General features: G+C 59.6%; 2 protein-coding genes across 3 annotated transcripts in view; both read right to left on the reverse strand.

Moving 5' to 3' along the window:
- Positions 1 to 14,482, reverse strand: part of SHMT1 (serine hydroxymethyltransferase 1) — a 152,284-nt gene that overhangs the window by 64,165 nt on the left and 73,637 nt on the right. The window contains exon 1 of one of the 2 annotated variants that reach the window (XM_057420890.1): positions 426 to 431. The exons of the other annotated variant lie outside the window; for it this stretch is intronic. The gene's annotated coding sequence lies outside the window, so the exon portion shown is untranslated. Of the gene's footprint in view, positions 1 to 425; positions 432 to 14,482 lie in introns of those variants that run through there. 2 annotated transcript variants of the gene reach the window in all.
- GRAP (GRB2 related adaptor protein) lies at positions 6,882 to 12,580 on the reverse strand. The gene is made up of 5 exons (XM_057420903.1): positions 12,423 to 12,580; positions 11,233 to 11,330; positions 9,970 to 10,092; positions 8,786 to 8,954; positions 6,882 to 7,626 (listed from the first exon to the last, which is right to left on the reverse strand). Exons 1-5 carry the CDS (start codon positions 12,498 to 12,500, stop codon positions 7,441 to 7,443), a joined length of 654 nt encoding a protein of 217 aa, XP_057276886.1. The 5' UTR covers positions 12,501 to 12,580; the 3' UTR covers positions 6,882 to 7,440.

A 14,482-nucleotide genomic window follows, 5' to 3' on the forward strand; every position in this document is an offset into this window, starting at 1 on the left:
TCCTGTGCCGGGGAGGAGGATTCGGTTTCTTGTTCGCTCCCGGCTCCAAGCAAGGAAAACCTGGAGCTTCCCACGGCAGGGGCGTGGGGTCCTCTACCTCCGCCTCCACGCTCTTCTCATCCTCGGCTCCTTCAGGACAATGATAACACCGGATCAAAGCAGGAAACCAGCTTCAAGAAAGGCAGAGAAAAGCCCGGCCCCAGTCCCTGGTGATTGCTCCCGGAGAACCGGGTCAGCCGATGGGTTTGGTGGCACCGAACGTCTCCACCAGGCTCTGCTGCATCGCCCTGGCTGCCGGGTCGGTTATTGCGGGCTCCTGCCAGACAGGTAACAGGGAGAAGTGAAAAGAGGAAAAGCAAAAGAGTGATTCATCCCTCTCCGCCCTGCCCCACCTGCAGTCACATGCTGCCTTCACACATTCCGGCCCTGCCCGCACATTAACCCTTTCGGCTGGTGCTGCCCGCACTCCTCTGCCCCGCGCTGTGCGGGTGCGGGAGGTCAGGGGGTGGTGTTTGTCTTAAGGGTAGCAATAATAATAATTAGTGTTATTATCGTAATCAGATCTCCTTTGAAATCTCCCCTTGGTAAGTCAATATCTTCCAGGGAAGCAGCTCTGCCTCATCCTTAACCCCTCCTGTGCTGAGCACAAGGACCCTGATGCAAGCGCAGGAGCTCAGAGCCCAGCTGGGTCTGGGGGACAGCACCAGCTTGGGGCTAGCATCTAATGCTTCAAAGCTGCACACAGGGGGTTAGACTGGGTGTTAAGGAGTATTTCTTTAGCAAAAGGGTGGTCAAATGCTGGAATGGGCTTCCTAGAGAGGCAGTTGATGCCCTGAGCCTGTCAGTGTTTGAGGTGCATTTGGATAATGCCCTTTATAATGTGATTTAACTTTTGGTCAGCCCTGAGGGGGTCAGGCAGTGGGATTAGGTGATCCTTGTAGGGCCATTTCAGTGGAAATGTTCTATTCTGTTCTATTTTAGTCTATTCTAATATATTCTAGCCATTCCTATTCTAATATATTCCTATCCTACCCTATTCTATAACCTCCTCTGCTTCGGCACGAGGTTTGCAGCACGGACACAAGGAGCTCGACCTTGCCACGGCAGGTTGCATTAGTAACTGGGAGATGGGCAAAAAGCCCACTGTGGCTCCGCCAGCTGATGCTCACAAACCTGAATCGTGGAGCTTTGTGCTTGTAAGCTCGGATAAAGGCGAACGTCAGGAATCAGGGTCAGATTCTTGCAACGAAAGGGAAGTGCCAGGGGCTGCGTCTCAGCTCCCTCGCGTTGGTGCAGCTCATCTGGATCCGCAGCCGTGTAAATGAGAGCCCCGCTTGAGTCAGGCTCCCGAGGCAAAGCCACCCGTCTGCCCGGGTGCGTGGCCATCAAAGCGCTTCTCCCTGCACAGACGGTGGCCATGGGGCTTCCTGGATGCTCCAGCCCTGGCTGAGGCTCGTGGTGTGGTGAAGCACCGGGCATGGGGAGGGTTTGGAAGGGAAGATAGGTCAGGGATGTGCAGGAAGAGGGAGAAACTGCAGCAGGGCTTTCTCGAAGCTAAGTTTGTGTAAGCTTGGCTTTAAGTCAATGGGCTGCTGAGGGGAACTGGTGGCTTCTTCCCTTTCCATTGGAGTAAACTGGTTCGTGTGAGTGCATGGTAAAGGCTGGAAAAATCATCCCATAATGGGGTATCACGCCCCAGGTTGTGCCCAGCCCTTGGCTGCTGTGTGCAGTAAGTGGCAGTGGGACACAGGGATGTGGGGATGCGACAGTGTGTGTTGGGATCAGAACGCAGGGAGGAACAAAGCGTTTGGCTTCCACTGGAGGTGGCTCAGATGGAGCTGATGGTGGTGTGGAAAGGCTGTGTGACCCCATAGGGATTTCCTCCCTGCATGCCATGGCCTGGCAGCGAGGGATGCAGTGAGGTGTTGGAGCCAAACCCGGTCATTTCAGGTGAAACCCCAGCCCTGCTGAGCAAGGGACAGCAAACGTGACAGAGCCAAGCACCTACAGGGATGCTCCAGGACCTTGTCCCCAGTTATTGTCCTCCCTTGGGTGGCCCAGCGCCCACAGGTTGCGAGATGCCCTGGATTTGGGCATTGAGCATGGGTGTGTGTGGCGTGGCTGGAGCGTGCTGCGGTCGTACCCACCTCACAGCCCTGGTTTCATTGTGCAAGGAGCTTTATGGTCGCCTTAGCGGGGTGTGTGCGCTTGTGATCTATGACACGGCGGCATAAATGCGGCATCCCATCGCTCATGCCATGTGCCAGCTCCTACAGCCGTGTTGGTGGGGGGGGATTGGGTCCATAGAGCCCTGTGGCTGGAGCATCTCCTATGGGGTAAAGAGCCCTTAGTCCCCTGGGACATGAATTGCGCGCAGCCCCATTGCAGGGACATGTCCCCACGGATGAGCAGCTTGGTCCCTGCCATCCTGACTGTCCCCATTTGGCCACCCTGGGGTGACCCAGCCGGACAGGCAGCAGCCGGCACAGACACAGGACAGGCTCCTCCCGACTGCAGATGGAAGCATTAATTACAAGCTCCTAATTAATTTCCCATCTCTAGCAAAGGGCCTAATGCTAAAGCAAAGCAGCAGGGTACGATGCTGGGGTCTGCTCCCAGCTCGGGGGCTCTGGATGCCCACTGGGCTCAGCTCTTGCTCCCAGGTCCCACCGATGGTTTTGGTGGCAGAGCTGAGCCCTGGGGCGAGCGTTTCGGCTGGGCTATAACACCCAGACGCTGCTTTGCCCTCTGGAGCATCTTCCACCCTCCAGGCACCAGCCGTTTGCATAGAGCCGAGCACAATGGGCTCTTTTAAAGAGGAGGAAAGCGAGGCACTGGGTGGTGATGGCAGCTTTACTCACAGCTGCTGCAGGACACAGTCACCAGAGCCCCAGAGCTGGCTCTGACCCAGGGGAAAGGTGGCTCAGGTCGGGCTTTTTTAGCGTCCTTGGGATGTGCTGAGCATTGGCCTGTGCTCTGCTGCCTGTGCCGTGTGTTCTCACCCCACATTGCACCCCATTGTGTCTCATAACCCATTACGTAAAGCCTCAAGGTGTTACCAGCCGGGGTTTGCCTTCTCCATCCGCTCCTGCTGGGGGTACCCTGCTTTGGTGAGGGTCACCATGGAGGAGGACCGGGACGATGCTCCCAGTGGTGTGCAGGGATTACCCGTGCTCCGCACTGGGAGGGTGCAGATCAGGGAGCCAGGCAGCCCGTTCCACATTGATGCCTGGCATTCATTTCCATTCATTTCAATATTTTATGGGCATAACAATAAAAAGAGGGCTCGGTGCTCATTGAAACACAATCAATGGGGCGGTGACGGTGCTGCCGCCCGCGTCCCACGGAGCTGCTGGGTGCTGCCCACGCAGGTAATTGCTGCAACGGTGCATGAACCCCGTGCACAGGGATGGGCAGTGCCTGCCCGTGGGGCTCTGCTGCCTCCAGCCACAGCACCGGGTGCTGGTGGGGCCCCTGTCACTGGCTTTAATGTGGGGAGGGCTCAATGGGGGGTAGATCTGAACAGAGGTGGGCTGGATGTGGGGCAGTGCGAGGTGAGGGTCATGCTGCTGGGCTGGGTCCTGTCTGTGTTAAGGCTGATGGGTGAAGCAGAGGTGGATCATACATGTGGGGTGCGCTCTTCTCCACCCAGTTCTATGCTTATGGGGCATCATGGCCATAGCAAAGGGCCAGTACCTACCCCAATGGAACAGGGGATGGAAGGGTCCTAGAACATCACCTACCTCTATCCCCCAGGCACTGTGGCCTGTGTGGACCCCGAGGAGTGCACCTGCATCTGTGGGGCTGCCGTGGGCTGCTCCAACATTGCCTGCCCCAAGCTGGTGATCGAGCTGATGCCCAGAGGTAGGTGGATAGGAAGGGGGCACCTCCATCTCCACTGGGCTTTGCCCCATCCCAGGACTGCCCATGCAGCCTGTTGGGGCTTGGATGCTGGGGGGACCCTGTGGATGGTTGGGGTGGGTTTTACCCTATGGATAGATAGCCCATACATGCAGCCTATCCATGGGTGATTCCAGAAGTGAGGTCAGGGGATGTGGGTGATCCCATGGCAGTGCAGTCCCAGCATCCCGGGGTGCAGCTGGGTGCCCCAAACCCCTTCCTTGCTCCAGGGGACATTGCAGTGTGTTCCTACAGAGGGGGAGGCATTACCCTTGGGCAAAGCATGGTGAGTGTTACACCTCATCCCTTCCCATCCCATCCCACCCCCTCTGGTTCAGCTGCATCCTGATGGTCCCTCTCCTCCCTAGGGCTGCATGATCTGACGATTGTAGTGATGATGGCCGCACTCATGACCTCCGTATTCAACAGCAGCAGCACCCTCTTCACCGTGGGCATCTGGAGGAAGCCGAGGCCAGGGGCTGGCGAGTGGGAGCTGCTTTTGGTGGCCAGGTAGGACTGCGGCTTCCTGGGACACTGTGGGTCTTGGGGAGACCGGTGGGGCCGGTCTGGCCCTCTGTGATCTGCCCTTTGTGCCCGGGAGCCTGCAGCAGCTTTAGGAATGGAGAACAAGCCCTTGGATTATGTATGGAAGCACTGGAAAAGCAGACGGGGCGTTCGGAGCGGCCAGGATGCGCTTAGCGCGAAGCCTCTCCCTTACCTCCTCCAAGGTTCCCACCAGCCAAGAGCATGGGAGACCTTCCCCACGCTCCCATGGGATGCCGGATGCCGGCGGGGAGCCCGGCACCGTGCCCTCGGGGCGCTGCTCGGGGCGACGGAGTCAGCGCTGGGGAATGGCCCGGTGCGGTGCTGCGGTGCGCGGGGAGCGGCCCCGGCTCGGGGCGCACAATCACAGGGAGGGAATGTGGGTCAGGGCTGCGGGGAGGCTCGGCTGGTTCGGCAGCTCCAGGAGCAGCCTTTTGCTGGCACCTTCCCTGTCCTGCAGGGCGGGCAGGGGATGCGCAGCGATGCTGGGATCCGAGGTCCCGCACGGCTGCTCCATGGGAAGCGGGGTGCGAGCCTCCGTGGCGCTGCTTCGGTGGTGGCAAGGGGTGCGGTGGCTGCGCAGGGCTCTCCCAAGGGTGGGCGATGGGGTTTGCAATGGGTTTGCCCATCCCGGGGTCGGGGGGGGGGGGGGGGGGGGGGGCACTGCCACTGATTCAGTCCGTGCCGGGCTGCTCGGGAGCGCATCGGGGGGTTTGTGTGAGCAGAGCGCTGCAAATCCCACCCCTGCGGCCCCATAGGGGTACAGCAAATGGGGAACGTTGTGGAGAGGGGGAAAAAGGTGTTTTCAGATGCAAGTTTGAGGGGTTTCTGCCTGCAAATCACTTGGGGGGATTTAGGTTGGATATAAGGAAGCTCTTCCCTGTGAGGGTGCTGAGGCGCTGGCACAGGGTGCCCAGAGAAGCTGTGGCTGCCCCATCCCTGGCAGTACTCAAGGCCAGGTTGGACACAGGGGCTTGGAGCACCCTGCTCCAGTGGAAGGGGTCCCTGCCCGTGGAACCAATTGGTCTTTGAGGTCCCTTGGAACCCAAACCATTCTGTGACTCCATGATTCCATGATTTCTAGCTGCCCATTAAGGGGTCCCAACCGCCCCCCGGACCCACCAGGGTGGGGATGCTCCATTCAGCTCAGCACGGGGAGAGAAGGGATTTGTCCGGGACTGGAGAGAGCTCCCGGTTCCTAGACCTGTGGGTTTGAGCTCTGCCATGGCCATGCTGCCCAGCTGTAAATCCCCACTGATGTTTGGTGTGAGCTCGGTGCCAAGGCAATGATGTGGTGATGAGAGCACCCACCCAGCCCTTCACAAATCCCACCCCCCCCCCCCAATATCTCCTTAGGAAGCTGTGCCAGGCTCTGCCCTCCATCCCTGCCTGCATCCCCGCTTCAGGATGCGCATGGACCAGGGCACATCCATCCGGCGCCCCCAGCTCACACACTCCAGTGTTTCCCCATGTCCTGTTTGCGTCCTCTGTGGGTTAAAGACCTACCAAACACAGGGGTTTTCTCCTGCCCCTTGGGTCAGGGTGTGCATTTTACACTCAGGCTGCTTCCTCTTTGTAAAGCACCCCAATCTCAGCCAGGGGGTCCCTATGGGAGGGTCTCACCCTGAGGTGTTGTCACACCAAATCTAACCCTATTTCTAGCTGAAGGATCTCACGTGGTTGACCCTCCCACGGGATCCCCTCAAGCTCTCCATGGATGGCACATCCCATGGATCCCATGTTGGTGAGTGTGTGCTTGGGGTGTCTGGCAGGGGAGGCATCTTCAGTGCTCCCCATTCCCTGCCTGTAATGGGCAGCATGGATGCCCCTGTGCCTCAGTTTCCCCATAGTCCTATCCCCTGTAGGGAATATCCCCTGCAATCACTGTCTTCCTGTGCCAGGCTCCTGCTCAGTCACCCCGGAGAGCCAGCAGCCATCAAAGGCCGAGGGACTCCCACCCATGGCCCTCAAGGACACCACAGAGCCCCTCTTCTGGTCCCGCATCTGCAGCATCAACGCCGTTATCCTGATGTGTGTCAATGTTTTCTGCTATGCCCACTTTGCCTAATGGCCTGCCAGCCCCTGGAGGGAGGAAAGGTGCTGGGAATGGGGGGAAATGGGGATTTGGGGGATAGTTTTTACTTGTTGCATTTGGGACTTGGGATGGTTAAATCAATCAGTGCAATGAGCTGGGTGTTCTCAGTGCTGCGGACACTGAGTGCATCCCAGGGGGTTGTGAGGTGTTGAGGGGTATTTGTGGGGTCAGGAAAGGCTCTGGGGGGAGTTATCGGGGTGGGTGAATGGGGCTGCAGGGGAAGCAAAGCCACGGTGGGGCAGCAGCCACATGGATCCTGCTGTGCGATGGTGGAAAAGGAGCAGCCACCCCCGAGGCTGTCACCGAACACGTTTTACCAGCTCTGAATAGAACTACCATCACCAAAGGTACAATGTGCGGCTATTTACAGCACCCACAGGACTGAACCCCCTGGATCAGCCTTTCCCAGCATCCCTCCATGGGGTTACCAAGCCTGGCTGCATCCCGGCTGCCTGCAGCCCTGCTTGGAACCCGGGCTTTGCTTGCCCTGGAGAGGAGCGAAGGTTTGGGGGACACATTCTCATCCCCTCCATAGCTGCCACCCCATCAGGCTGGGGCTCTGGAGAAGGTTTTCTGGCCGTGGTCCAGCGCTCTGTGCTGCTCCCAATGAGAGGCGATGCCTGGGCTGGGAATGTTGGAGGTCTCCTGGGCAGGGAACAGGGAGAGCCGATGTTTCAGGGTGCTGGAAATGGGCACCCTTGGATGGGGATCACTGTGATCCTGGCCACGACCTCCAGCACAGCCCCCATGGCACTGAGTCCTTGTGTGTCGCCAGCCCTGCAGAGGGACGGGCACCATCCATGGGGACAAGGGGATGTGCAGTCCACGTCCAGGGCCAAAGCAGCTCCGGTGAGTGGGGGGGCAGCGGGGCCGTGGTCCCCCCCCTGCTTGCCCGCAGCAGCTCACTTGCAGATGGGGTGCACGTAGCTGCGAGGGAAGAGGCCGATGCGCCCGTAGATCTTCCCCTGCCACCAGTTGGGGTCGGGGCAGTCCAGGACCTCGATGATGTCCCCGCGGAGGAAAGGAAGCTGGGAGCAGTCGTGGGAGGAGAAATCAAACTGAGCCTGCACGAACCTGGGTCTCCTCACCTGAGGGAAAGCCAAGGGCAGGGGTTGGTGAAGGGAGGGGAGCCCCCTCTGCAGGCCCCTCTGCTCCGGGTTGTGCTGCCTGAGTCCCCGCTGTGATGGGGATGCGGTGACACGCTGAAGTGAGGACCAGCCCTGGGAGGTGAGAGCATGGAGGGTGTGGGGGTGCCTGGGATGCTCGCTTTGAGGACAGGAGGTGGGAGATAGAGGAATCCTTCCATGGGAAGAGCTGGAGTGCTGGGGACAGCCTCTAGTGCAGGGCAGAGCCTGGGGTGCAGGGGAGCATCCCAAGGAACAAGGATGCCTGGGAGAGCCAAGATTGGAGCCCAGGATCCCCTGCTCGGGGCAGCTGGCACCTCTCTCCTTCCTGGGTCCTTCCTGGGTCCCTCTGGGTGCTGGAGCCACCCCAGCCCAGCTCCCAGGCCTGGTTTTGCCACCTCCACCATCACCGCCCCAGGGTTTGGCTTTGCTGGAGCTGGCCCGAAGCTGCCAGTGCCCCATCCCGCACTGGTCAGGCTGTGCCACCTGCCCCAGGCATCACCCCTGGCCTCAGGGATGGTGCCATGGGCCCAGGGGAGCTGCCCTGCCCTGCGGAGCTGCACTGGAGGCTTTCTCCACCCTGCTGCATCCCCACAGCACAGCATCTTCTGCTTGACACTGCCTTGGTCCCATCCTGAGCACAGGGCCAAGTGCCAGCCCTGTCCTCCTCTATGGGGGAAACTGAGCCTCGAAGTGGGGGTTATGAAGGGGTCTGGGACTGGACCCAGGATGCTTTGCCTGATGGTGATGAGGGAGCCTGCGCCCAGAGGGGGCTGGAGCTGGTGTCTGCTCAGAGCTGGGTCATTTGGTTTCATAGAATCCTAGAATCCCGGCCTGGTTTGGGTTGAAGGGACCTTAAAGCTCCTCCAGCTCCACCCCCTGCCACGGGCAGGGACCCCTTCCACTGGAGCAGCTTGCTCCAAGCCCCTGTGTCCAACCTGGCCTTGAACACTGCCAGGGATGGGGCAGCCACAGCTTCTCTGGGCACCCTGTGCCAGCGCCTCAGCACCCTCACAGGGCAGAACTCCCTCCTAGCATCTCATCTATCCCAAAGGGGCTCCCAGCCCATCGATGCCATCGCCCCAGCTCTGCGCATCCCCATGGCCTCATCCCCTGACGGTACCTCCTGGCCCTGGTCCTCATCCCGGAGGAAGATCTGCTGCTGTTTGGCGATGCTGGTGGTCCTGTAGAAATCCACCAGCTTGTTGAGGGAGTTGAACTTTTCCTCCCAGAGGTAATATTTGCCATTCCTCTCCCTGAGCACCTTGAAGTGCTGGACGTGCTGCCCGTAGCTGCGGAAGGAGGATGGACGTTACCCTGGCCTCGGGATGCTGGCAGCCACCAGACCTAATTCCAGCAGGGATCAAAGAGAAGCCACATCGGAAGAGAATGTGGGGAGAGCTGCAGCTCTCAGCTCAGCACATTCCAGGAGGAGACAGCAAAGGCTCGGATTGGGCTCCCAAATCCCTTGGGACCCCCAAGCTGCAGGTAGGGACTTCCTTTGCCAGCCCCGATTGCTGTCACCCCTCGGTGTGGCACACTGGGGTGCCTGCACTGCATGGGGCTGCTGCATTGACCTACCAGTGCCAGGCCCCCAGGCAGGGGCAGGGAGCTGGCCTGGCTGGAGACGCAGGGCAGAGCAGGGCTCCCTTTCATTAAGGGCAAGAACCTCCTTAAATGCTTAATTAGAGATTAGCAGCGTGAGAAAGTGCCTGCCTGGCCCGGGGCTGGCTCCTGCTACCCTGGCCCCGGGCAGGGAAGGGGCAGCGATGGGGTGAGAGGCCCTGGGGCAGGCTCTGCCCTTTGGCACGCTGCCTTCACGCAGCCCTGCTGCCCATGCCAAAGTCATCAGCCCCACGGCACTGGGATGCTGCAGCCCGGCGTCCTTTGGGATGCTCTGGGCAACGCGTTCCCCCAGGCCATGTCCCCTGGGCTGTGCTCACAGCTTGGCCCCGGTGCTGTTGTTACCCACACGGCTGTGTTGAGGGGCACCCCAATGAGGGACCCAGATCCAGCCCGTGGTGCAGGCAGGGAGCAGGAAGCGGTGGGGATGGAGGCGGAGCGTGAAGCTGCCGAGGGGAGGAAGAAGGGGAAGGCCCTGTGTGAAGCTGCTCCTTGATGTCTTGGGGACATGGATCTGCAGCCCCCAGCCCCTTGGAGGTGACCAGGACAGGGCAGGATGCTCACCCCATCCCCAGCACTACTATGCACAAGGGTGGCCTTGATGCCTTTGGTCCCAAAAGCAGGCGCTGCGGGGGATCCCTTCCCGTCCCATTGTGCGTCCATCCGCATCCCATAGCCACTCACTTGACGGAGATGGAGAACTCCCCCGGAGCGCTCTCACAGTCTCGGATCAGGAAGGCTCCGATGTGCTTGCGCTGGAGGAGCTGCTCCTCTGCCAGATGCCGGGAGATCCTTCCCCGATACCACCTGCGAGGGACACCGGGATCAGGGCAGCAAGGGACACCCCAATGCTCCATCGCTGCAGGACGGAGGCACCGAGAGCCCTGGTACCGGTGGGAGCAGGGTCCCCATTTGGCTCCCTATGGGGCTGGGACATCCCTGAAGGGGATGGATCCCTTCCCCCCAGTTTATCACAGTGCTGTCACAAGGTGCTGTGGGTGCAGACGTGTCCCCACGTGCTGCCTTATCCGTATGGGGTTAGTGCAGCGTCAATGACAGCCGTGACCACATCCTGTCACCAGCTCATGTGCCTCATCCCCTACTTCGCTATCACCTCACTCCTCCCCATGTCTCCCTATGGGAACAGCCCTGCCAGAGAGGGTTGCAGGGCAGTAAATCCTCCATGCAGGATGAAACCCTGCCTGCCTGCATTGCAGGCAGCTGCTGGAACAACGTGGAGGAGCAGAGTCCCCATCTCCCATCCCTGCCAAGGCTGTGTCTGTGCATTTGAGGAGCCCCAGGGCGTGCAGACCTTTTGCTGCCTGTTAAAACTGCCCCAGGAACAATGACCCACGGACTTTTGCACATCTCCCAGTGCCATCCCTCCATGCTCTGCACACAAGAGGCTGTGTCCTGCCCGCCCCAGCTTGTTAACCCAAACCAGAGAGGCAATGGGATGTGCCTCGGGCTGCCTGCAGCCCCGGGCAGGTTTTGCTGTGGCATTTACATGCGATGTACCAGGGGATAATGATACATAAAACACAGGTTAAAACAGGGGTGGATTAGGCTGGGCTTTAATAACACAGTAATAGGATTGTGTCTAATGCACTCCTAATCCCATAGCGCTTCGTTGTTCCCCAATTACCATTTATTTAGCGGACAGCCCCGTGTGAGGGTTGCATCGCTCTGTGTCAGGGGGATGTGGATGTGCTGCTGCCTCCCGTCCCCTCTGGCTGTGCTGGCATGGGCACACTGACCTGGCACGCACACCCCATCGCTCTGTGACTCAGTTTCCCCATGTGTGGGACCGCTCTGGCTTGTGCAGACCGATGGGCATGGGGTGTGGGGATCACAGCCTGGGTGGTGGGAGAGGATGTCCTGGTGCTGGTGGGTGCTACCAGAGCAGGGTTTCAAGCTCTGTTTCCATGTGTCGTGGATGGTACTTACGGGTGAGGCTTGACCTTGATGTAGTTCTTGGGGATGAAGCCCTCACAGCCGTACAGCTCAGCCTTGTACCAGTTCTGGTCGTCTTCCATGTTGAGGATCTAAGGTGGGACAGGAGCTACTGGGAGAGGAGCTGAGTGGGACCCCCATCACTGCTCCAGACCCCATATTCCCCACCTAAACCTGCCCTAGTGGAAGGTGTCCCTGCCCATGGCTGGGGTTGGAACTGGATGAGCTTTAAGGTCTCTTCCAACCCAACCCATTCTATGAGTCCTGGTGAAAAGGGGGCTCTGACAACAGTGATGTGGTCTGGGGGCACCTGTAGAGCCTGCCTGCTCCCCCAGCCCTCCTTAGCTCACAAATGCTGGCAATTGCAGGGTGCCCCAAACCCCCAGCCAAGGATAAAGGTAAACCCCATCCCTGGAGGTGGCAGCCAGGCCCCTGTGTCCCCTGGGGTGGTTGCAGTTGGGTGCTCTGTGGGAGGAAGGGCCCCGGTGCTGCCGGGTGCTGACACCCGCTTCCCACACGGTTTTCCAGCCTCCCACGCTGGGGCCGGCACCGCTGAGCAAACAGGATCCGAAACCCGGGGCATGGGGATGGGGAAAACACACTGGGAAGGCAGGAGGGACACAGGGGCATGGCCATGCACTCACCCTGCCCAGGGCTGGCTGCAGGGTGCTGGGTACCGCAGCATCGGCCCCATGGAGAGGGGGTTAGTGCTGGGCGGCGTGGCAGGATGGGGGTGCCCTCACCCCCATCACAGGGCTGCAGCTCCCTGGGGATGGTTTGAGCCCCCAGGAAGGTTTTTGGGGTTCCCAAGTGGCATCAAAGAGCCCACCTTGATGCAGAGGGTGTTTGCGCACACGCTCTCGGGTGTGGGGTTCCTGCGGCCCTCAGTGGTTCCATGGGGAAGGGAAAACATATTCCAGCCCTGGGGGGCTGTAGCAAAGCATAACTGGTGGCCAGGGAGGTGACATGCCAAGGCCCAGCTGGGTCCTTGCTGGAGATGTGACCGGTGGCACAAAGTGGTACCCGCCGCTACTGGGGATGATGCTGCGCACCCCAAACGCCTCAAGTCTGGCTCCTTATACACCATGGAAAGCCCCATAAAGGCAACAAGGAAAGCACCCCCATGCCACGTGCTCACTCCAACCCCCCCCTCCAACGGCTGGTGACCCCCCCTGCCCATGTACCTTCAGGGTGTCCCCTTTGTGGAAGGGCAGCTCGTCCTTCTCTGTCGTCTGGAAGCTGTACAGAGCCACCGACTCCATGGCTCTGGCTGTGACAGGATGGCTCTGAGGGGTGCAGGGGTGAGCACACGGCGCAGCGGTGCCGGCGGCAGGAAGCTGTGCTGATGTCAGCATGAGCACCACACAGGCACAGCTGCCCAGATGTGCTGGGGAGGGGGAGATGTTCCGGCCCGCCCAGATACCAGGGGCCCATCGGTAGAAGGATCCGGTCACATTGGTTGGTGCCATCACCTCTGCCATGGGGCATGGGTGGCAATGGGTGTTGGAAGGGAAAAGGATGGTGATGAGCTGGGGGCACCGGTCATGGATGTGGGTGAAACGTGCCTGGAGAGCATGGCTGGCAGGTAATGCCAATGGGGGAGTCTCGGATGTCTTGTAAGGGTTGAGCTGCCTTCACGGGCTTTGAAAAGTGCCTTGATGGGAAGGGGTGTCTTGGGCAGAGGCACAGGAAGGAATGGTGGAGGCACAACCTCATTCCTTTGGAAATCAGACCGAAAACTCCATGCGAGGTCCCAGCTCTCACCAGCAAGGTTTCAGCATCATTGCCATTGGCTTTTTCAGTTGTGGCCCTTTGGGGGTTGATTTTTTTTCCAGCCTTTTTTTTTTTTTCCCACAGAAATAAGGGGAAAAAAATAATCCCTTTTAGACTAAAACCATTTCCTGCAGCTCTCGTGGGCATCAGGCCCTGAGTCCGCAGGGCTCGCATGCAAGGCGTCATTCCCAACGGGAAGGTTTCCGATGCCGTGCAGCATTCCCGGCGTGTGTGTGGGCCGGGACATGAAGCCCACAGAAAATCCTCCGGATGCTGGTTTTGCTTTGCTCTGAGGAATTAAAGCAGGGACAACTGCAGCTCAATCCCTGCCCATGCACTTGGGCATTTTCCAGTGAGGAGCAGGATGCCGCTGCCATCTGCCCGGGGAGGGATGAGCCGTGGTGCTTGCAGGGCCTTGGTGGGGTTTGGGTTTGTCTCTCCAACCATTCCCAAGTGCATCCAAGACACTTTCCAAGCGCATCCAAAGAGCAAACACCGTGTAACACCTCATTGAGGCCATTTTCAATGTCTCGCTGCCCATGGGAAGCGGAGAGGGTGGCCCTGGCTGTCCCCACATGCCCTCAATGGTTATCCCCAACACGGCCTCAGGACCTGCTGTTCCCAAGGGAAGCGGAAACGCTGGGAAGGCCGTGGGAATAGGCTCGGTATGTCCTAGGGACAGGACTCAGCAGATCCCCATGGCCTGGCAGGACCCAGGGGACAGGACTGCAGCAGGAAGATGCTATCTCGGGGCTGGGCTTCCTCTGCTGCTTGGCCAGAGCAGAGCTGGATGCTCCCGGCAGAAACCAGCCCCACAGCAGAGCCACTGCTGTAACCCTGCTGCTGGCCAAGGGCTCGATCCTGTCCCTGTGTCCACCAGCACAGATGGGATGGTCTGAAATCTGTGTCGTGTACAACAAGGCAATGATGGGGGTGAGCTGGGCATGGGGGTGTCAGAGCACTGGAAAGGGTCTGACATGGGAAAAACCTGCAATCCAGGGAGCAGGTTAGTGTGGGGTGAGGACCACACATGGATACTGAGAGCAGTTTTGGGGTGCAGCTTCATTGGACTCACAGCAGAGAGGTTTAGGGGGGCACCTTGGGGTGTCCATTCGAAGCCATGCATGATGCTGCAATGCCCGGTGTGCCTGGGAGCGGGGTGCAGGACAGTGGGGTCACAAAGGGGTCCCCAAGGCTTTGGCACAGTGTTTGGACTCAGGACCGGAGCAGGATTGGGTCCTGCCAGCAGATGGCAGCAGTATAAAGGGGGACACTGGGGACCCTGGGGACAGTGCCACACGCTCCTCCACTCTTGCTCTAAGGAAGCAGGCAGCCCCTTTGGCATCTCTGTCCTTGCACCCCTACATCACATCCCCGCTTCCCTCACCCTGATCCTTCCTGCTGCTCCAGCCGTGGTCCCTGCCTAGGGGATGGGTCCCTTCTGCTCTCCGGTCTATAGCCCTGTTTCTGG

Source organism: Pezoporus wallicus, unplaced genomic scaffold (assembly GCF_028554395.1).
Source record: "Pezoporus wallicus isolate ANWC-B61680 ecotype Strahan unplaced genomic scaffold, APGP_CSIRO_Pwel_v1 contig_13721, whole genome shotgun sequence".
NCBI classification, from domain to species: Eukaryota; Metazoa; Chordata; class Aves; order Psittaciformes; family Psittacidae; genus Pezoporus; species Pezoporus wallicus.

Bases quoted from the DNA above. Each gene is read 5' to 3' on its own strand.
- GRAP (XM_057420903.1), bottom strand. From the start codon at position 12,500: ATGGAGTCGGTGGCTCTGTACAGCTTCCAGACGACAGAGAAGGACGAG. The intron at 11,331-12,422 runs GTACATGGGCAG...GTCCCACCTTAG, and splicing joins ACAAAGGGGACACCCTGAAG to ATCCTCAACATGGAAGACGA. The intron at 7,627-8,785 runs GTACCGTCAGGG...GCTTTCCCTCAG, and splicing joins ATGAGGACCAGGGCCAGGAG to GTGAGGAGACCCAGGTTCGT.